This window comes from Myotis myotis, unplaced genomic scaffold (assembly GCF_014108235.1).
Source record: "Myotis myotis isolate mMyoMyo1 unplaced genomic scaffold, mMyoMyo1.p scaffold_m19_p_52, whole genome shotgun sequence".
Lineage (NCBI taxonomy): Eukaryota > Metazoa > Chordata > Mammalia > Chiroptera > Vespertilionidae > Myotis > Myotis myotis.
The window spans coordinates 331,323-353,092 of record NW_023416360.1 but is presented as its reverse complement, the minus strand read 5'-3'; the positions used below and the strand labels follow the sequence as shown (position 1 = coordinate 353,092).

At 45.0% G+C, this 21,770-nt stretch overlaps 3 protein-coding genes and 1 pseudogene across 6 annotated transcripts in view; 2 read left to right on the top strand and 2 right to left on the bottom strand.

Annotated features, from left to right (window-relative positions):
• The window catches only part of LOC118657345 (centromere protein P), a 255,966-nt gene that overhangs the window by 170,210 nt on the left and 63,986 nt on the right, over positions 1-21,770 (top strand). The window lies entirely within an intron of this gene.
• ECM2 (extracellular matrix protein 2) overlaps positions 1-21,770 on the bottom strand; it is a 66,801-nt gene that overhangs the window by 2,689 nt on the left and 42,342 nt on the right. For both annotated transcript variants that reach the window (XM_036311214.1, XM_036311215.1), the window contains 3 exons: positions 7,930-8,087; positions 6,351-6,490; positions 2,772-3,098 (listed from right to left, as the gene is read on the bottom strand). In XM_036311214.1, the coding sequence (XP_036167107.1) occupies positions 2,772-3,098; positions 6,351-6,490; positions 7,930-8,087 (625 nt within the window). The remainder of the gene's footprint in view (positions 1-2,771; positions 3,099-6,350; positions 6,491-7,929; positions 8,088-21,770) is intronic.
• Positions 3,105-6,306, bottom strand: LOC118657342 (annotated as a pseudogene).
• LOC118657350 (elongation factor 1-alpha 1-like) lies at positions 12,151-14,477 on the top strand. Its single transcript, XM_036311224.1, is given in 3 exon segments — positions 12,151-12,207; positions 12,945-13,032; positions 13,035-14,477. Coding segments are annotated over 3 exon segments (1,443 nt in total). The 3' UTR covers positions 14,333-14,477.

Sequence of the window (21,770 nt, the reverse complement as noted above, 5' to 3'; positions counted from 1 at the left end):
GCAGATTGGATCCTCTGGGTACTGCTCCCATGAGAGGAGCTGAACTCTGGAGCAAGGCTGGCACAGGTGTGCAGTAGGAAATGTACTAGTTAACTGTCCAACAGCAATGAGGATGGTCCAAGGACATAGGAGCCAGCTTGAAGGGCTACCATTGGCCAAAGACAGGACAGTGTAAGAGCAATAATTGTAGTTGATTGAAACATTCTGAATTTGTAAAACCATAAGTCCATGTTGACTCTCCAGAGAGAGAGAGACAGAGACAGAAAGAGAGACAAAAACAAAATAATAAAAACACTTAACCACCAATTAATTTTTCCCTGAGATAGCCACTATTAACATTTTAATATATTTTATAGTCTTTTTACTCATATATAATGCATCTATATAATTTTCCAGTTTTATAAGGATGTAATCCTATATAATAAAGAGGTAATATGCAAATTAACCCTCACAAGATGGCAGCCTACAGCCAGGCTGGCAGGGGGGTTAGTGAGGGACAACCAAACGACTGAACAAGCAGACTGCATCGGGCAACCAGGCCGGCCGGGGGGTTAGTGAGGGACGACCAAACGACTGAACAAGCAGGCTGTGTGGGGTGACCAGGCCAGCGGGGGGGCCGTGAGGGGTGACCAGGCCGGCAGGGGGGCAGTTGGGGGCGATCAGGCCAGCAGGGGGAGCAGTTGGTGGTGACCAGGCCAGTGGGGGGGCCGTGATGGGTGACCAGGCCAACAGGGGCAGTTGGTGGCAACGAGACCAGCAGAGGGGGGCAGTTAGGGGTGACCAGGATGGTGGGGAGGTGCAGTTGGGGGCATCAGGGTGGCAGTTGGGGGCGATTAGGCTGGCGGGGGGGGGGGCAGTGAGGGGCAACTAGGCTTGAGGGGGGCCAGTTAAGGGCGACCAGTCCAGCAAAGGGGGACAATTGGGGGTGATCAGGCTGGCAGGGGGGGCAGTAAGAGGTGACAACACCAGCAGGGGGGGGGTGCAGTTAGGAGCAACCAGGCCAGCAGCAGGGGGCAGTTAGGGGTGACCAGGCCAGTATGGGGGGCAGTTAGGGGCAATCAGTCCGGCACTCAGAGGCAGTGAGGGGCGATCAGGCCAGCGGGGGGGCAGTTAGGAGCGACCAGGCAGGGAGGCAGATGAGCGATTAGGAGCCAGTGGTCCAGGATTGTGAGAGGGATGTCTGACTGCCAGTTTAGGCCCGATCCCTGGGATTGGGCTAAGCCGGCAGTTGGACATCCCCTTAAGGGGTCCCAGATTGGAGAGGGTGCAGGCTGGGCTGAGGGGACACCCACCCCCCTGCACGAATTTCATTCACTGGGCCCCTAGTTGACATATAATATTGTATTATTTGAGGTGTACAACATAATGATTTGATGTGTGTATATATTGGGAAATGGTTGCCACAGTAAGTTTAGTTAACCTCTGTCACCTTTCACATTTCCAGATATGTAATCAGCTTTTTTTCTGTCAGTTTTAAAAAGAGAATTGATCATTTATCCCACCTTTCAGAATAACAAAGTGGCCCTAGTTCAGTGGTTGGCAAACTGTGGCTTACAAGCCACATGCGGCTCTTTGGCCCCTTGAGTGTGGCTCTTCCACAAAATAATGACTTCTGCACATGGGCCACGAAATTTCAATCACACTGTACGTGCGCACCCGCACGTATTATTTTGATAATATAATAGGGTTTTAGCCAAATATTTTGAAACCAAATCTTACAGAGTTCATCCCACCCGCACCTCTTCCATAAGGGTTTTTAGAAACTCTTGACTTTTTCCCTGTCTTGTTTTTTGGGGGAGTTTAAATGTGTTTTGAATTTGAGAACTATGTAAAAGAGTCAGGGGTACTCTTAAGGGACAAGGTCTGTGACCTGCCTCCCCTATTAATGCACTAACCAAGGTTCCAGGTGAACCCTGGCTCTCATGCACCCTGGGCAGAGGGACACATGCAGAAAGTGTGTCTCCACAGGTGAGCGGTGTGGGGTCTCCATTAAGGTATTTAGAATTTTGCCTTGAGAAGAATCTAGATAGAAGTGATTTTAATTTTAGCATATATTTAGATTTTGTGTTCCACAAGCTAGTGTTTATAATTATATGTGAAGGTGGAAGCAGCACCATAATCTAATGCCTGGTGCCCTATTCCAACCTGTTTTTAATGTTCTAAGTATCTATCTATCTATATATATAAGCTTAATGCTAAGTGTCCCACCGTTCGTTTGACCAGAGACAATGACACATACTGACCACCAGGGGGAAGACGCTCTGACAAGTAGGCTAGCTTGCTGCTGGAGTCCAGCTGATTGGGACTGGGCGAGACAGTCTGGACATGCCCTGGAGCCCTCCTGCGATCCCTTCTGTCCCTGATCATGCACTGGTGGGGTCCCTTGGCCTGGCCTGTGCCCTCTTGCAATCAGGGACCCCTTGAGGGATGTCAAAGAGCCGGTTTCGGCCCAATCCCCATAGGCCAGGCTGAGGAAACCCACCGGTGCACAAATCCGTGCACTGGGCATCTAGTTCTGTAATAATACTCTATTTTTGAAAAATTTTACTCTGAAAGTTTGCAAATATATAACATTAGAAGAAAACAATGAATTCTTATGTACCTATTATTTTCTGGCTTCAACTGTTATTAACATTTACCAATCTGGTTTAATGTAACTCTCATCACTTTTTTTCTTAAAGTAAATCCCAGACATCTAGTCATGGTAGCTTAATCATATATTTTGTCAGTCGCAACAATTTAAATGGGTACTTGAAAAAGCCAAAATTTACCGTATCTTGTTGTTGTTCAGCCTCAGAAAATGTAGTGCTTTCATTTCTTGTACCCCTGGTGGTATAGACTTTAAGTTATTGTGATCCAGAAATAACTCTCTCAGAGAATGGTAAGCCCCATAGAAGGAGACTCGGTCCACGCCGTCATCAGAGAGGTTGTTAAATGATAGGTACAGGTATTCCAGGCCTGGCTCCATGTGGCCAAACACGTAGCCAGGGATGCGCTCAATCCTGTTCCCCAGGAGCACAAGGTGCAGCAGCGACTTGGGGAGGTAGGAGGGGACGTGGTACAGCCTGTTGTAGGAAAGGTCGATGGATTCGAGATTTCTGCAGCAAAGGAAAGAGTAAACGGTGGTACATCAGGGCAGTGACTGTGAGCTCTAGGTTTAGACAAGGCCAGTCAGGATGCTTGCAGGTTTTCCTGCTAGCATTTGGTGCAGGGATACCACCGGGTGCCACCCTGGCTGTGCATGTGCTTACCTGGGCACAGCCAGTCAGTTTCCACCAGAGAGGAGCACCAGGATTCAGAGGGGTAACCGTGAGGCTCACGGAAGTCCCCAAACATCCCTAAGGTCAGACTTGACTCAGAAGTGAAATCCAAGGAGTTCTGGCCAACATCAAATTGCCTATCCCTAAAGTCTTCAGTGGTTCCAGCAAAGAAGTGGCAGTGATGTGGGGATTGTCTATTCTTTTTTTCTTTAACCTCAAAATATCCTTTAATCACAACAAAGACCAAAAAAACCCCTTTGCGTTGTCCTTGGGAAATCAAGAAAAAATGAAGTTGTTTTTGTTTTATGACTCAAAATAAACAAGACTTGCTGGAAATAGTGCTCATTATTTGCAATCCATGCCAATTTACACTCTTGTTAGATCAGTCCCAATCCTACAGTGAGAAGTCCTTGTTAGAGCAAGAAAAACCACTCCTCTCAGGACTAAGCCCCCGAAGGTGGAAGGACGGTCTTCAATGAGAGAACTGCCTGCCGTCGGAAGACTTCTTGCTAATGTGCTTGAAGATTTTGGACTTCTCCACTTTCTTGGGCTTCTGGTAGCCGAATCCACCGCTGCCTCCTCTCTTCTTCAGCTTGCCTTCATTGCTGTTCACATTCAGATCAACAAAAGGAGGCACCTTGAACCCAAATGACAGAGCAACATGAGGCAAATTTAAGTTATTAACGTTAAAGATTTGTTTCAGAGAATGGGAGTCATATGCTCAAATGTATGACTTATATGCTTCCTGGGCTGACTATGAAGGAAGTAGTTCTTTTCAATCAATTTTTCAAGCTGAGACTGAATGTCAGAAATTTTGGACCAGGAAAACGCAAATTCACTTAATGGAACCTTGGATTGCTTCAGGTAACGAAGGAAACCCAATTCTTCAGGACGCAAAATGAGCAAGGCATGCCCCCTTCCGTTTAGGCCCCTGGCAGTTCTTCCCATCGATGAATGTATTCCTTGGGGTCACCTGGAGGGTCATACTGAACAATCCAGTCGACTTCAGGAATGTCCAGTCCTCTGGCTGCCACGTCCGTGCACAACAATACCCCGTATCCGCATGGCAGAACGGGAGGAATGTGGTCGGACGCTTGTTTGGCTTCTGCCTTCCATGGACGGCCAAGACAGGCAAGTCGATGCAGCTTAGTACCTCATCATGGTGTTTCACGGACATGCAAGAGGAGAAGACCATGAGTTTCTTCTTCCGGTTCTTCTAAAGGGATGTGAAGAGCAGGAGGAATCTTTTCTCAGAAGGACAAACAACATCCCTGCTCAAGACCATCCACTGTTGCATTAGTTTTATCATCATCGACACCAACATACAATGGCTCCTTTTTCAGAGAAATCCTCACCAGGGCCTCAACTCTTCGAGTTTGTGTGGCAGAAAAGAGCATGGTCTGTCTGCGTGTTGGCAGAAGTTTAATAATTTGCTTTAACTCCTCTTCAGACCCAACATCCAAGATACGATCAGCCTCATCAATAACCAGATCCTGCAGGATTTTATACATAAACCCTGGAGTATCTGCAGACGGTCCAGGAGGCGGCCTGGTGTGGCCACAATGATGTTGATCCCATTAGCAAGCTCTGTGCCTCAGCAGACCTGTTGCTGCCGCCCATTATCAACCCGTATGTGTGAACGTGGTGTGTCATCAGCTCTTTAAGAACACCGAAAGTCTGCAAGGCCAGTTCCCTAATAGGGGAGAGAATAAGAACTCCTGTTCCATTCCTGGACATAAACTTTAACTTAACAATGAGTTCAACTGCAGGGATGAGAAAGGCCAGGGTTTAGCCACTGCCCAGTTTTTGCAGCCGCCTTTCAGAAGTGGTCTGACACTTTTATGCTGGATTTCGGTCATGTTTGTAAAGCCCATTTCTTTCCTTGCCTGCAGAGTATTCTCATTGACAAGATTAGAGAGAGAAGCAAGTGAAGTGTCCTCGAAAGCTCCTGGCAGTCCCAGGGGCAGGCTGGGCACCTTGCTCTCCTCTTCCCCATCACCTGGCTTCCCCACACTGGTTTCGGTTTCTTCAGGGGCCTGGGCACCTTCCTCTGGCTCCACTTTGCCTTCCGTTTTTGCTTTTTTGGTATTAGGCCCAGTATCATCCACCATTTTTCTCTTTTTCTTTTTCTTCTTTTTAGACTCTGAATTGGGCGAGTGCACTGCTGCTTCCCCGTTGGTTAATATGGTAGATTTCTTGGGAGACTTTTTAACTTTTACATTTTCCACTGTTTCTTTACATGTATCTCCATTTGGGGCTTCTGACAAACCTACATTCGTAGACTGTTTCAGGGATTTTTTAATTTTTTCACTTGCTGCGGTTTCTTGAGACACATTCATCTTGAGTTTCTGACATCCCAGGCCCCGGCAGCTTTAGGTTCCTCTGCCGCAACTTGAGGTTCCGCTTCTCCGTCTTCCTGCGCAGGAGCTTCATCGGCAGGTGAGCCATGTTGACGAAACGCTTCCAAGCGGCGCTGCAGCCAGGCTGCATTTTCTGTTCTTAATTCCACATCTGATCAGGGCTCAACCCGCTTTCCCACACGGCTTACTCCCCTTCCTGACCGGCGAGGCCTCCATGCTGGCCCCTTGAGTGAGGGCTTCGGCCGGGGCCACATGTCTCTCCAGGCAGATGGGCTCTGCTGTTTGCTTAGGCTGTTTTGTAAGACTGGAGGCAGAGACATTTGGAGGGTGTGGGACAGTGCAGCCAAACGCTTTTACCTGAGGGGAGGGGAGGAGGGCAGGTTCCTTTCTCACTCTGTGCAGGGGTCACTCCCGTAATCTGCAGGAACACCCGGTGCGGTCCACAGAGTGCGCGTCATGGTCGTCAGACCTCGTGTCCCTGCACACACGCCGTGTGGCTAGTGCAGCACTTGCATGTGGCAAGTGTCCACAGTGGTGGTGACCGTGGTCAGTCACCCTCACACCAGTCATATCAGCAAGGATTTGAACCCCATGAAGGTGGCCACGTTCTGGGTGGGAGGGGGTTCACTAAGTAAGTGCCGCCTCCGTCGTGTCTCCACATTCATACCCTTGTTAATAATGGCAGAAGGAAGGAATTGTCTCAGAAAGTCTAATTATAACATATACTTACTCTTGGTTTATCCAGGCTAAAGGAGCAATCCTATTTTCTTCAATTTTATTGTAACATAGTATAATGACATTGATATTTCTGGTATGATTGAAACAAATTTCAGTTATTTCTTCAATTTGATTATTTTCTAGGTATAATTCCTGTAATTAAGAGAAAAGACATATTTCTTCCTGTTGGTTGATAAATACATTCAATTTTATAGAAATTACAATAGCATTGTAGGCTGTTCTCATTAGTATTATCTAAAGCCTTTACTGCCCCCTCACGGGAATTCATGTTCTAAGCTGTCAAACTTTCTAATTAGAAAAATGTATTGTCTGTCATTTTATTTAATTATTTTAACCAGAAAATGTTGCAAGATATTGTATGCCATAATAGTTGAATAAAGATTTCCTAATTTATAAAACTTTATTCACATAAATTTATTTCATTTGACGAGAAAATAGATAGAAAGTATCATCCCACCTAGCATTAGAGATCATCAGGCCAGGACATGAGCAGCCAGCCGTGTCACACGCTGATCGAATATGACGAGCACCTGTCCTAGCTTGGCCCCACCCGCAAGTGCTGTCTGTAATATTTTTAGGCTCATGTTTTCTGGACTTGATTTTGTATTGAAATTAAATTAGTTAAAGCTCATTAAGAGCTTTCATTTAACGCCAGGGTGAAGTTTACTAGAACTCTAATGTCCAGCAGCTAGCTGTCTTCATATGTGGTTTCATTTGGCATTAGAGTTTTCACACAACAAGGATATTGGAATTCAAAGTAGAATTGGTATGTATCTTCAGTGTAACTTTTTGTTCCTTTTGTAGAAATTTCCCTCTCTTTGTCATTTAATTTTGCTATTTATCAGAAATTGGTAGAGACTTTTAGCTGTTTGCTTTTACCTTCTTGTGCATTTGGGTGTAAACTAGATCAGTGGCTCCCAAACTGTGTACAATGCAATCACTGTACACTTTTTAAAGTGTGAAAGGAGACCCAGTCAGGGCGCAGCCATCTGAGGCTGAGCCAGGCAGCTCTCTAGTGGGCTCTCAGCCCACGCCCCGGTGGCCACCCCTCTGCAGCAGGGGCATCTCCAGAGAGGGTGAGACGGGGCAGCCGTGGGCTGGGGTGGGAGCTGTCAGAACTGGGAAGGTGAGGGCTGCCGGCAGAGGGAATGGATAGCTTCCATCCATGCAGGGTCACTGCTAGTTCACGAGGGATTCTGGGCGGAGCAGGCTGGGGATGGTCGCCACAGTCCCCGTTTGGGACACTTAAAACTATCTTGCAAGTCAGGGTACTTTTTGCAGGTCGGAGTTTCTGTTTAAATTGTCAGTTAATTTTCCCAGCCTTTCCTGAGGAGCTGTCATCAGGACCATTTATTACTTTTTTAATGGTCTCTACTCATAATTGTAACTTTGATTCATAATTTCATATAATTTGAAGAGAAAGCAGTGTTCAAATTATAGTAAATTATGTACACAACATCAAAACTACCATGTTTAATATGCATCACAATAATCTCTTAAAATGTATTGTTTGGGTTTTTTGTAGCATACTATATTTAAAATATAAAACATTAGAAAAAAGATACTGGTACCTCGATAGAAGCAGGAAGGCCCTGTGGTATAATTCTAAATCTGTTTCGTCCCAGACGCAGGTAGGACAGGCTCTTCAAAGGTCTGAATGCTAAAGGATTGAGATTGGTTTCACTGAGATTGTTTCCTTCCAGTTCTAAGGTAACCAATCGACTTAAGCCTATAAAAAATAAAATTATTGTGATATTAGGATAATTGGAAAACCATGCAATTGCTATAAAATTTCAAAAGGTCATGTGAGCCCGGCTGGTGAAGCTCAATGGTTGTGCATTGGCCCATGAATCAGAGTCAGGGTTTGGTTCCCTGTCAGGGCACAAGCCCAGGTTGCAGGCTTGATTCCCAGTAGCGGGTGTGCAGGAGGCAGCTGATCTATGATTCTCTCTCATTACTGATGTTTCTCTCTCTTCCTCTCCCTTCCTCACTGAATTCTATAAAAATATATTTTTACAATGTCATGTGAAATTTTCAGTTTATTTGGATGGCAAATGTGGCTCAGTTCAGCCAAGATTAAACACTGAATGCCTCCCCTACCCCCCAGTGTCTTATGTCCATTGGTTATGCTTATATGCATGCATACAAGTCCTTCAGTTGATCTCTTACCCACCCCCCTCCTGCCCTCCCACCCTCCCCGGCCTTCCTGCTGTAGTCTGACAGTCTGTTTGAGGCAGCTCTGCCTCTGTATCTATTTTTGTTCATAAGTTTATAATGGTCTTTATTATCCAGAAATGAGTGAGATCATGTGATATTTTTCCTTCATTGACTGGTAGCGAAGGTACGGTCAATTACCCTTTTGTTTTTTATTAGATAGGATTTTTTTGGCCTCAGGAGTGGTAGGATGCAAATTAATTGGAAGCTTAAAGACGAATGGGCAGCTAGATGAGAACATAGCACAGGACCCATGTGAAGGTGAGAATGTGGGTGTGAAGAGCATGTAGGAGGGTGAATGTGTGTGCATGCACATGTGCGTGTGAGTGCACGAGTATGTGTGTGTCCCCATCTGCACCCCACTGCCACCCCGCTGCCCGGGGTGCTTCTAGCTCCGCAGATGTGGAACAGGTTTGGGGATATTGCAGAATCCTCCTTGTAAGCAGGGTTCCAGGAGCAGACGCGGCTGTGTTGAGCCCGCACACCCCACACCAGAAGTTGGCAGGGACTGCTGTGTGTGCGGTGCGGGCTGTGCCTCCTCTGCCCTGGGTGCTGTTGGGCCATGGAGCTGAGCTCCGGGCAGAGGGAGAGCCCAAGACTTGCTGGAAAGAGCAGCACCATCATCCAGCTGCATTCCCACCAGGGAAGTTAGCCCTGACCTTGCGTGTGGGAAGGGCCACACAGCAGAGCTTGGTGCCAGTAGAGGGGTGTAACAGGCAGACCCAGCAGTAAATCTGAGGGACCCTTTATTCTCTGGAGTAACTTTTGTAGGAGAGTCAATGGGGACTGGACAGTGGGGCTCAAGCATGGGGGAGCTCCTCTTCCTCGACTTGCAGAACAGCTGGTTCTGTGCTGCCCTGCAGTGACCTGAGCGAGGGAGACGGCTGTGGGTGCACATCTGCACCAGTGCAGCTGGGTCTGGAGGCAAGGGGACTCAGACATCTGGCTGGTCGTATTCTGGGTGGAGGCCCCACCCAGCAGGGCCCATGGCATTGAAAGATTGGAATACCAAGTGGGGCTGATTTTCTTATCTCCTCCTGTTTGAGGTGCCGAGGGGTGCCAGCAAGCCAGGCAGAGCTGAAGCATTGGAAGGACAGGTAGTCTCCCCCCCCCCCCCCCCCCCCCCGCCAAACTATGGAATCACCCCCAGTGCAAGTCTGTTCAAACCATCCGGGCCAAGACCAGAGTTTCCCCTCAAGGCCCAGTTCCACGGGTGATGGGAGAGCATCTCAGACCAGGGACCTGAAGCAGATCCAGCATCTCTGCTACTAGCCTCGCTGCAGGGCTGCTTGGGGCCTGCTTCAGTCAGGTGTCCAAGGCCTCACAGGGTAACGATTCACACTGACCTTCACTAGAGAACCTACCCGGAGGCCTGGGACAGACACATCAAGGGGCCAGACTCAACAACAGCAGAGCAAAATTCGGCGAGCTCCACAAACTCCAGATCCAAAGTTAATTTTTCTTCCATATTCTCTTCTTTGGTTCCCTCCTCCCACCCCACCCCCTCTAGTTCTTTAGATCTTATAACTCTTAGTATTTTTCTTTCTTTTCCTTTTTCTTTTTCAGTCTTTCTTGTTGTTGGTTCTTTTTCATGTTATTTTCAGTTCAGTCTTACTTTGTTCTGTAAGCACATGTATAACAGCTGGCAATATGTGGTTCTGGTTGAGCCTCACAATTAGCAAGCCTGAGGGCAGATCCCACCCATGAATGGGGCAAAAGCAATTAAGCCCCAAATACAATAGAAGGGCCATAAAACCCAAACAAGGGTCATTACTAGAGCACCCAGCTCAGAAGATTAAGGAGACTATACCACTGGGTCCCACAGAAAGGCCACTTCATCAAGACTGGAAGGCATAGCAGTCTTATCCAACACAAGGAAACAAATATTTTTTTTAAATAGGGGGGACAAAGAAGTAGGCCTCAAATGAAAGAACAGGAGGAATCTCCAGAAAGAGAACTAAATGAAATGAAGGCAATTAAAAAACAGGAGACAGTTTAAGGGAGTTGTGGGACACCATGAAAAGTAACAATATCCACAGCATAGGAGTATCAAAAGAGGAAAAAAATGTGCCAGGGATAGAGAACCTGTTTAAAGAAATATGGCAGAAAATTTGCCTAAACTGGTGAAGGAAAAAGTCACACATGTTCAGCCCTGGCCAGTGTAGCTCAGTGGGTAAAACATCAGCCCACGTACCAAAGAGTCACAGGTTCCATTCCCATTCATGGTCATGTATCTAGGTTGCAGGTTTGATCCCAGACCCTGGTCAATACTCGTGGGAGGCAACCAATCAATGTGTCTCTCTCACATCAGATTATCTCCCCCTCTCTCCCTCCCTTGCACTCTCTCTGAAAAACATGGAAAAAAATATCCTTGGGCAAGGAAATAAATAAATTAATAAGTCACACATTCAGGAAGCACAGAGAGTCCCAAGCACAAACAACGCAAAGTGGACCACCCAAGCCTAGATACATCATAATTAAAATGTCAAAAATTAAAGACAAAGAGGGGATCATAAAGGCAGCAAGAACAAAGTAATTTGTTACCTACAAAGGAGGTCCCATAAGGCTGTCAGCTGATTTCTCAACAGAAACACTACAGGCCAGAAAGGAATAGTATGACATATTCAAGGTAATGAAAAGCTAAAATCTGAAACCAAGATTACTATATCCATCAAGACTATCATTCAGAATAGATGGTGAAATAAACAGCTTTCCAACATTGCAAGAAATGTTAAAGGGACTGCTGAAATAATAAGAAGAAAGAGCCCTAGCTGGTTTGGCTCAGTGGATAGAGCATTGGCCTGTGGACTGAAGTGTCCCAGGTTTGATTTCAGTCAAGAGCACATGCCCGGGTTGTGGGCTTGATCCCCAGTAAGGGCGTGCAGGAAGCAGCTGATCAATGAGTCTCTCTCATCATTGATGTCGCTTCAGTGATCGACATCTATCCCTCTCCTCTGACATCAATAAAAATACACATTTAAAAGAAGAAGAATGAGCCAGAGAGAAAAAGAACATAGCAAAAAAGAATAAAAATTGCAATATGTAAGTAAGTATCAATAATCTTAAATGTATTAAATGCTCAAAGCAAAACACATAAGATAGCTGAATAGATAAGAAAACATGACCCATATATATGCTGTCTATACAGACCCATCTGAGAAAAAAAGACTGAAAATGAAGGGATTGAAAAAACTTGTCCATGCAAATGGAAACAAAAAAATAGAGCAAGGGTAGCAATACTTATATCTGACACAACAGATTTCAAAACAAAGACAAAGATCACTACATAATACTAAATGGATCAATCCAACAAGAGAATAACATTGGCAAACATGTATGTACCCAATATAGGAGCACCTAAATTTTGTGTGTGTGTTTGTGTGTTTAAACTCTCAGAAGACTTTAGGGCAGAGATTGAAAGCAGTACATTCATGTGAGGGAACTTTAACACTCCATTGACTTCACTGGATAGATGTTCCAGACAAAAAAATCAACAAGGAAACAGCAACCTTAAATGATACACTAGATCAGATGGACTTAATCGACATTCACCAAATATTTCATCCAAAACCTGAAGAATGTACATTCTTCTCATGTGGGACATTCTCAAAGTAGACCACATTCTAGGACACAAAGTAAGGCTCTACAAATACAAGAAGATTGAAATCATATCAAGCCTCTTCTCAAATCACAATGGCATGAAGTGAAATCAACCACACTAAAAACAAATACATTCAAACATGGATGCTAAATAGCATGTTATTAAACAATGAATGGGTTACCAAAGAGGGAGTGAAGGAAGTAGGGAAGGAGGGAAGGAGGGAGGGAGGGAAGAAAGAAGGAAGGAAGGAAGGAAGGAAGGAAGGAAGGAAGGAAGGAAGGAAGGAAGGAAGGAAGAAGGGAGGAGGGAGGGAGGGAGGGAGGGAGGGAGGGAGGAAGGAAGGAAGGAAGGAAGGAAGGAAGGAAGGACTTCCTGAAAACAAATGAAAGTGAACACAGAACAACCCAAAATCTATTGGACACAGTGAAACCAGTCCTAAGAGGAAAGTTCATAGGATTACAGGCCTACTTCAAGAAACAAACAAACAAGCTCAAATAAAGTATATAACCCTACAACTAAAAACTAGAAAGAGAACAAGAAAAGCCCAAAGAAAGTAGAAGGAAGGAAATAATGATCAGGGCAGAATTAATAATATAGAGACTAAAAAAAAAAAATACAAAACACCAATGAAACCAAGAGCTGCTTCTTTGAAAACATAAGATTGATGAACCATTAGCCAGACTCAACAAGAAACAAGAGAGGGGCTTTTTCGCAACGGGCTTGCTGCCAGAACACGGGTGTCGTGAAAACCACCAGTAACTCAAACCAAAGATAGTAAAGGAAAAGACTCACATCAACATCGTCGTCATTGGACACGTAGATTCTGGCAAGTCTACCACTGCTGGCCATCTGATCTACAAACGTGGGGCATCAACAAGAGAACCATCGAGAAATTAGAGAAGGAGGCTGCTGAGATGGGGAAGGGCCCCTTCAAGTATGCCTGGGTCTTGGATAAACTGAAAGCTGAACATGAGCATGGTATCACCATTGATATCTCCCCGTGGAAATTCGAGACCGGCAAGTATGTGATCATCACTGATGCCCCAGGGCACAGAGACTTCATCAAAAACATGATTACAGGCACATCTCAGGCTGACTGTGCTGTCCTGATTGCTGCTGCTGGTGGTGGTGAATTTGAAGCAGGCATCTCCAAGAATGGGCAGACCCAAGAGCACACCCTTCTGGCCTACGCACTGGGTGTGAAACAGCTTATTGTTGGTGGTAACCAAATGGATTCCACTGAGCCACCCTACAGCCAGAAAAGATATGAGGAAATTGTTAAAGAAGTCAGCACTTGCATTAAGAAAATTGGCTACAACCCTGACACAGTAGCAACCGTGCCAATTTCTGGTTGGAATGGTGACAACATGCTGGAGCCAAGTGCTAATATGCCTTGGTTCAAGGGATGGAAGGTCACCTGTAAAGATGGCAATGCCAGTGGAACCACACTGCTTGAAGCTCTGGATGGCATCCTGCCACCAACTCGACCAACTGACAAGCCCAGGCATCTGCCCCTCCAGGATGTCTACAAAATCGGTGGTATTGGTCCTGTCCCTGTGGGTCGAATGGAGACTGATCTTCTCAAACCCGGCAGGTGGTCCGTCAGCTTTGCTCCAGTCAACATTACCACGGAAGGGAAGCCTGTGGAAATGCACCATGAAGCTTTGCGTGAAGCTCTTCCTGGGGACAAGGTGGGCTTCAACGTCAAGAACGTGTCTGTCAAAGATGTTCGCCGAGGCCATGTGGCTGGTGACAGCAAAAAGGACCCACCAGGGGAAGGAGCTGGCTTCACAGCTCAGGTGGTTATCCTGAGCCACCCAGGCCAGATCAGTGCTGGCTACGCACTGGTGCTGTATGGTCACACAGCTCACACTGCTTGCAAATTTGCTGAGCTGAAGGAGAAGATTGATCGTCGTTCTGGGAAAAAGCTGGAAGATGGCCCCAAGTTTTTGGAATCTGGTGATGCTGCCATCGTTGATATGATTCCTGGCAAGGCCATGTGTGTTGAGAGCTTCTCTGACTACCCTCCTCTGGGCCGTTTTGCTGTTCGTTACATGAGACAGACAGTTGCTGTGGGTGTCATCAAAGCAGTGGACAAGAAGGCAGCTGGAGCTGGCAAAGTCAACAAGTCTGCCCAGAAAGCTCAGAAGGCTAAATGAATATTATTTCCAACACCTGTCACCCCAGTCTTAATCAGTGGTATAAGAACGGTCTCAGAACTGTTTGTCTCAATTGGCCATTTAAGTTTAATAGTAAAAGACTGGTTAATGATTACAATGCATCGTAAAACCTTCAGAAGGAAAGGAGAATGTTTTGTGGACCATTTGGTTCTTTTGTGTGTGTGGCAGTTTTTAAGTTATTAGTTTTTAAAATCAGTACTTTTTAATGGAAACAACATGACCAAAAATCTGTCACAGAATTTTGAGACCCATTAAAATAACAAAGTTTAATGAGAAAAAAAAGAAAGAAGAAGAAACAAGAGAGGGCTCAAATAAATAGAGGGTGGGGGGAGACTAACAAGTGATACCACAGAAAGACAAAGGATTGTAAGAAAATACTATAAACAACTATATGCCAACAAACTGGACAAACTGAGTGAAATGGAAAAATTTCTGGAAACATACAATCTTCCAAAACTCAATCAGGAAGAATCAGAAAAACTGAATAGGCCAATAACAACTAAAGAAATTGAAGCAGTAATAAAAATAAAAAACTCACAGCAAATAAAAGCATGTCTCAGAAGGCTTCACAGGGGATTTTTATCAAACATTCTAAGAAAAATTAACACCTATCCTCCTCAAACTATTTCAAAAAACTCAAGAGGAAGGAATATTTCCAAGCTCCTTTTATGAGGCCAGCATTATCTTAATTTAAATACCTGATAAAGGTTGCACAAAGAGAAAATTACAGGCCAATATCCCTGATAATCTCAGATGCTAAAATCCTCAACCATATATTAGCAAATCAGACCCAGCAATACTTTATAAAGATCATACACCATGACCAAGTGGGGTTTATTCTGGAGATGCAAAGCTGTACAATATTTGCAAATCAATAAATGTGATACATCACATTAACAAAATGAAGTCCAAAAAATCACATGATCATATCAATAAATATAGAAAAAGCATTAGACAAAATTCAAAATCCATTTTTTTATTTAGAAAACTTTCAGCAAGGTGAGAATAGAGGAATCCACCTCAACATAATAAAGGCCATATATGACAAACCTATTGCCAACATCATACTCAGTTGGACAAAAATTAAAACCATTTCCCCTAAGAACAGGAACAAGACAGGGATCTCCGCTTTCGCCATTCTTATTTAACGAAGTACTGGAAGTCCTAGCCACAGAAATCAGACAAGAAGAAGAAATAAAAGGTATCGAAATTGGAAAGGAGGAGCTAAAACTCATTATTTGCAGGTGACATGACATTGAATATAGAAAATCCTAAAGACTCTACTAAAAATCTACTAGATTTAATAAAGAAATTGGGCAAAGTAGCAGGATACAAAATTAACATCAAGAAATCAGTGGCATTTTTATACACCACTAATGAACTAGCAGAAATAGAAACTTAAAAAAGAATCCCATTTACCATTGCAACAACAAAAATAAGATACCTTGTAATAAACTTAACCAAAGAGGTAAAAGACCTATACTTGGAAATCTATAGGACACTGAAAAAAGAAATGAAGATACAAAAAAGTGGAAGTATATACAGTGTACATGTATTGGATGCATTAATATCATTAAAATGTCCATAATACCCAAAGTAATCTATAGATTCAATACAATCTCTATTAAAATACCAACGGCATATTTCACAGATCTAGAACAAATAATCCAAAAAGTTATATGGAACCAAGAAAGACCCCCCAATAGTCGCAGCAATCCTGAGAAAGAAGAACAAGGTTGGAGAGATCACAACTATACTATAAAGCCATTGTAATCAAAACAGCCTGGTCCTGGCACAAGAAAAGGCATAAAGACCATTGGAACAGAATGGAGACCCCAGAAATTGATGCAAGCCATTACAATCAATTAATATTTGACAAAAGAGGCAAGAGCATACAATGAAATAAAGAGTCTCTTCAATAAATGGTGCTGGAATCATTGGACAGGGACATTAAAAAATGCAACTACCCACCTACTTATCCCATCCACAAGGATAAACTCAAGATTGATAAAAGACTTAAATGCAAGTCACCCTATATAATAAAGAGCTAATATGCTAATTAGACTGGATGGCAGAATAACCGTCTGGAACAACCTTCGGAATAACCAGTGACAGGGCCCCGGCTGCCTCGGCCCTTGCAGCCCTAGCTGCTGCCACCCTCTGCAGGGTGATCTGTGGCGGGGAGGGTTCTGAGATCGATCGTCCTGCAGAGGGTGGCAGCATCCAGGGCTGCAAGGGTTGAACCCCTTGCATGAATTTTGTGCATCAGGCGTCTAGTGGAACCATAAAAATCGTAGAAGAAACCATAGGCAGCAAAAATCTCAGACATCTCGTATGGCAGAATTGTCACTAGTACGTCTCCTAGGGTAAGAGAAACAAAGGAAAAAATAAACAAATGAGACTACATCCAACTGAAAAGCTTCTGTACAGCAAAAAACACACACACACCACCAAATTGAAAAGGGACCCCACTGTATGAGAGAACATATCTCGAAAATATATAAAGAACTCATACAACTTAACAAAAGGAAGACAAACAATCCAATTGAAAATGGGCAAAGGACCTGAATAGACACTTCTCCAAGGGGACATACAGAGGCCAAGAGACAGATGAAACAGTGCTCAAAAGTCACTGATCATCAGAGAGATGCAAATTAAAACAACGATGAGATATCACTTCACACCTGTTAAAATGGCTACCATCAATAAATCAAGTGCTGGTGAGGATGTGGAGAAAAGGGAACCCTCGTACACTGCTGGTGGGAATGCAGACAGTTGCAGCCTCTGTGGAAAACAGTATGGAGCTTCCTCAAAAACCTAAATATGGAATTACTGCACTGAGCCACCCCTGATCCCACTTCTGGGATCATATCCTATGAATCCTGAAACACCAATCAGAAATATATACACCCCTATGTTCATAGCAACACAATTTACAATCACTAAGATCTGCAAATAGTCCAAGTACCCATCAATAGATGAGTGGATTAAAAAACAAAAAAGGGGCCAAAACCGGTTTGGCTCAGTGGATAGAGCGTCGGCCTGCGGACTGAAGGGTCCCAGGTTCGATTCCGGTCGAGGGCATGTATCTGGGTTGCGGGCATATCCCTGGTGGGAGATGTGCAGGAGGCAGCTGATCGATGTTTCTCTCTCATTGATGTTTCTAACTCTCTATCTCTCTACCTTCTTCTCTGTAAAAAATCAATAAAATATATTTTTAAAAAAAAAAAAGGGGGAGAAACCAAGATGGCGGCATAGGTTAACGCCGGAGATTGCTGCCTCGAACAACCACTTCAGAGATATAACTAAAGGACAGAACGGACATCATCCAGAACCACAGGAAGGCTGGCTGAGTGGAAATTCTACAACTAGGAGGAAAGAGAATATCTTACCCAGACTCAGAGGAGGCGCAGTGCTGAAGTGAAATACTCAGGTGTGGAGTGCGCGCGCGGAGCGGGCTGGCGGCGGAGGGCGAGGTTGTTGTTTTCAATCGGGTGGAAGTTTCAGACTCTGAGCTCCAGATCCTGGCGAGTCTTTAGGGACCCAGACTCAAACGGGAGAAGCGGGACTGTCTGGCTTCGGTCGGAACTCAAAGGCAGCTTTCTCTCCGAGGTTTGCAGCGGTTGCTGGGACTCTGAGAGGCAGAGCCTCTGCGGACTGGACTGAGAGCAGCCATAACTGCTTGTTCCGCCCGCCTTGTAGATCCCCAGGGACCCGCCCCGCCCAAGCCCTGCACAGAGCCATTTGCCGGATAGCCTCAGGCAAAGGCTAGATTAGCACCGCCCTAGAGATCCAGCACAGAAGCTCTCCCACTGCAGACACAGCTGACTCTCATAACCAGTTAGCCTGGAGGTCAAATCACCCCTGGTATTGCCGACAATCAAGGCTTAACTACAACAAGACTGCCCACAAAGACCACTAGGGGGTGCACCAAGAAAAGATAAAAAAAAATGCGGAGACAAAGAAACAGGACGCAAATGTCAGAAATGGAAGATATAGAGCTCAAAACCACACTTTTAAGGTCTCTCAAGAACTGTCTAGAAGCTGCCGATAAACTTAGTAAGGCCCTCGAAAAGATTGGTGAGACCGCCGATAAATGTAGTGAGATCCTCAAGAAATCTAATGAGACCCTCGATGTTGTGATAAAGAACCAACTAGAAATTAAGCATACACTGACTGAAATAAAGAATATTATACAGACACCCAACAGCAGACCAGAGGAGCGCAAGAATCAAGTCAAAGATTTGAAATGCAAAGAAGCAAAACACACCCAACCGGAAAACCAAAATGAAAAAAGAATCCGAAAATACGAAGATAGTGTAAGGAGCCTCTGGGACAACTTCAAGCGTACCAACATCAGAATTATAGGGGTGCCAGCAGAAGAGAGAGAGCAAGATATTGAAAACCTATTTGAAGAAATAATGACAGAAAACTTCCCCCACCTGGTGAAAGAAATAGACTTACAGGTCCAGGAAGTGCAGAGAACCCCAAACAAAAGGAATCCAAAGAGGACCACACCAAGACACATCATAATTAAAATGTCTAGAGCAAAAGACAAAGAGAGAATCTTAAAAGCAGCAAGAGAAAGAAACCCAGTTACCTACAAGGGAATACCCATACGACTGTCAGCTGATTTCTCAACAGAAACTTTGCAGGCCAGGAGTGAGTGGCAAGAAATATTCAAAGTGATTAATACCAAGAACCTACAACCAAGATTACTTTATCCAGCAAAGCTATCATTCAGAACTGAAGGTCAGATAAAGAGCTTCACAGATAAGGAAAAGCTAAAGGAGTTCATCACCACCAAACCAGTATTATATGAAATGCTGAAAGGTATCCTTTAAGAAGAGGAAGAAGAAGAAAAAGGTAAAGATACATATTATGAACAACAAATATGCATCTATCAACAAGTGAATCTAAGAATCAAGTGAATAAATAATCTGGTGATCATAATAGAATCAGGGACATAGAAAGAGAATGGACTGACTATTCTTGGGGGGGAAAGGGGTGTGGGAGATGCAGGAAGAGACTGGACAAAAATCGTGCACCCATGGATGAGGACAGTGGGTGGGGAGTGAGGGCAGAGGGTGGGGCGTGAACTGGGAGGAGGGGAGTTATGGGGGGGAAAAAGAGGAACAAATGTAATAATCTGAACAATTAAGATTTAATTAAAAAAAATAAAAAAAACCCAAAAAAGCGGTTTATTTACACAATGGAGAATACTATCCTATGTAATAAAAGCCTGATATGCAAATTGACCAAACTGGCAGAATGACCAGTCGCCATGACCCACACTGACCAGGGGGCAGACGCTTAATGCAGGAGCTTCCCCCAGCCTGCAGGCCCCAGGCCAGCCAAGTCAGGTGTGAGTGGGCCCCCCAGTCGACCCACTGGTCGCCCTGCAGATCGGCCCTGATTGCTGGCCAGGCCTAAGGACCCTACCCGAACACGAATTTCGTGCACTAGGCCTGTAGTGCAGCTATAAGAACAGGTAGCATCTCTTATCTTTGAAACAGGGTGGAGGGACCTGGAGAGTATGCTAAGCAAAATAAGCCAATCAGAGAAAGACAAGTATCACATGATCTCACTTATATGTGGAATCTAATGAACAGAATAAACCTACAAGCAAAATAGATCCATACTGACAGATCTCGGGGATGGAAGAAATGGAAAGAGATTAACCAAAAATGTAATATGCATATATGCATAGCCCTAGGACTCAGACAATAGTATAATGATTCCTCGGTAGGGCCAGGGGCTGGGTGGGAAGGGGGTATCGAGAGCAAATGGGGGCCATCTGTTATACTGTTTATAATTTTTTAAAATTATAAAAAAATCATGAGCAGCTCAGCAATAATGATTGCCAGAGGCATCTGAGTCAGATATTCAGGGTGTAACTTTGGAGTTTTTTCAGTGGTTAAGATTTCCAGCATAGGGGATGTTTTCATATTCAACCCAAGTCACGGCCATCACCCTAAATGCTCTGTGCAATCCATTTCCTACTTGTTGGCCTGTCAGAGAAGCAAGACAGTGCTCTCTGGAGTCCAGACCACAGATGCTAGGGGACACCCTGTGGAGACAGCAGCAGGCGTGATTGGATGGTGCTGTTCAGGGTCTGTTGAAGGACTGGAGACAGGAATTTGTAAAGCCAACCAGTAAACTTAATAAGTAATTGTAGTTCCTCATATTTTCTTTAATTTTCAAAACTGAAGATCCTGAGAATCCAGCATATTTATCTTCAGGCTTGCGCTTTTAATAGAAGTATTCCAGTCAAAAACAGGTAACAGAAGTTGACTAATGGTTATTTCATTACCTCAGAAGAGAGAAACCTAATAGGCGATGCAAACTTATGGTACTATGCATCATTTTGCAATAATTCTCTCATTTATCCGTATAATGTATATATAGGAAACACAGTATGTGTGTTACTGTCTGTAACAGGAAACTGGGTAGAGTTAGAAAAGATTAAAACGTGTAGGTTAGATGGGGGCAGAAAGGGGATTCGTTAGCAGGACATTGGCAGGAGGTCATTCCTGTTGCGGGGGACAGCATGACAGGTTATAGGTGTCGACAGGCATGTTTTCAATCCATCGGTTTTCCCTTGCTGTTCCTCTCTGCCCTTCTATTCCTGCTTCTCAATTGTAGAGGTAACTCTCTCCCACGTGGGCATGCAGATCTCAGCATCCCATCCAGGGAGCTCTCAGGGCCAGCACAGGCTGCAGCTCCTGGTTGTCCAGTTCCTGCGCCTCAAGCCCATAACCCTTGCATCCCAGCTGACAGGCAGGCCCTGCGTGCAGCCTGTGGTGTCCAGGTTCTTCCTTTCCTCCACGCTTTTGCTCATGCTGCATCTCTCTGAGGTGTCTGTCTCCCTGTTTCCGTGGAACTCTACAGGACCTGGAACCTGGACGGAATCTGGACGCCCTGGTGACGCCCCGCCTCCGGAGAGAATGGGAGACAGCAGGCCCTGATGGCCCAGCCAGGCTTCCTGGGAGCGGGAGCGAGCAGACAGCGCTGGGGATGGCCTTGGTGCCATGGCGGCAGGCCCGCCCAGCTCTCTGCCTGTCAGCCCAAACTGCAGGGGCAGCAGGACTCAGGAGCTGAGCCATTTCCAGGGCTGCAGCACTGAGGAGAGAACTCAGGCTGGGCCGGCCTGTCTCTCATCATTGATGTTTCTATCTCTCGCTCCCTCTCCCTTCCTCTCTAAAATTAATTAAAAGAAGTGTGTATGTATGTGTGTGTGTGTGTGTGTGTGTGTGTGTGTGTGTGTGAGAGAGAGAGAGAGAGAGAGAGAGCGAGAGAACCCAGCCCGAGTGGTTAGCACTGGCCAGGGCTCAGAACACAGCCACACAGAAGCGCAGGCCTGGGGGGTGGCATAGGAGTGCCTCCTCGCGCCCCCATACAGGCAGCAGCTCCCCGG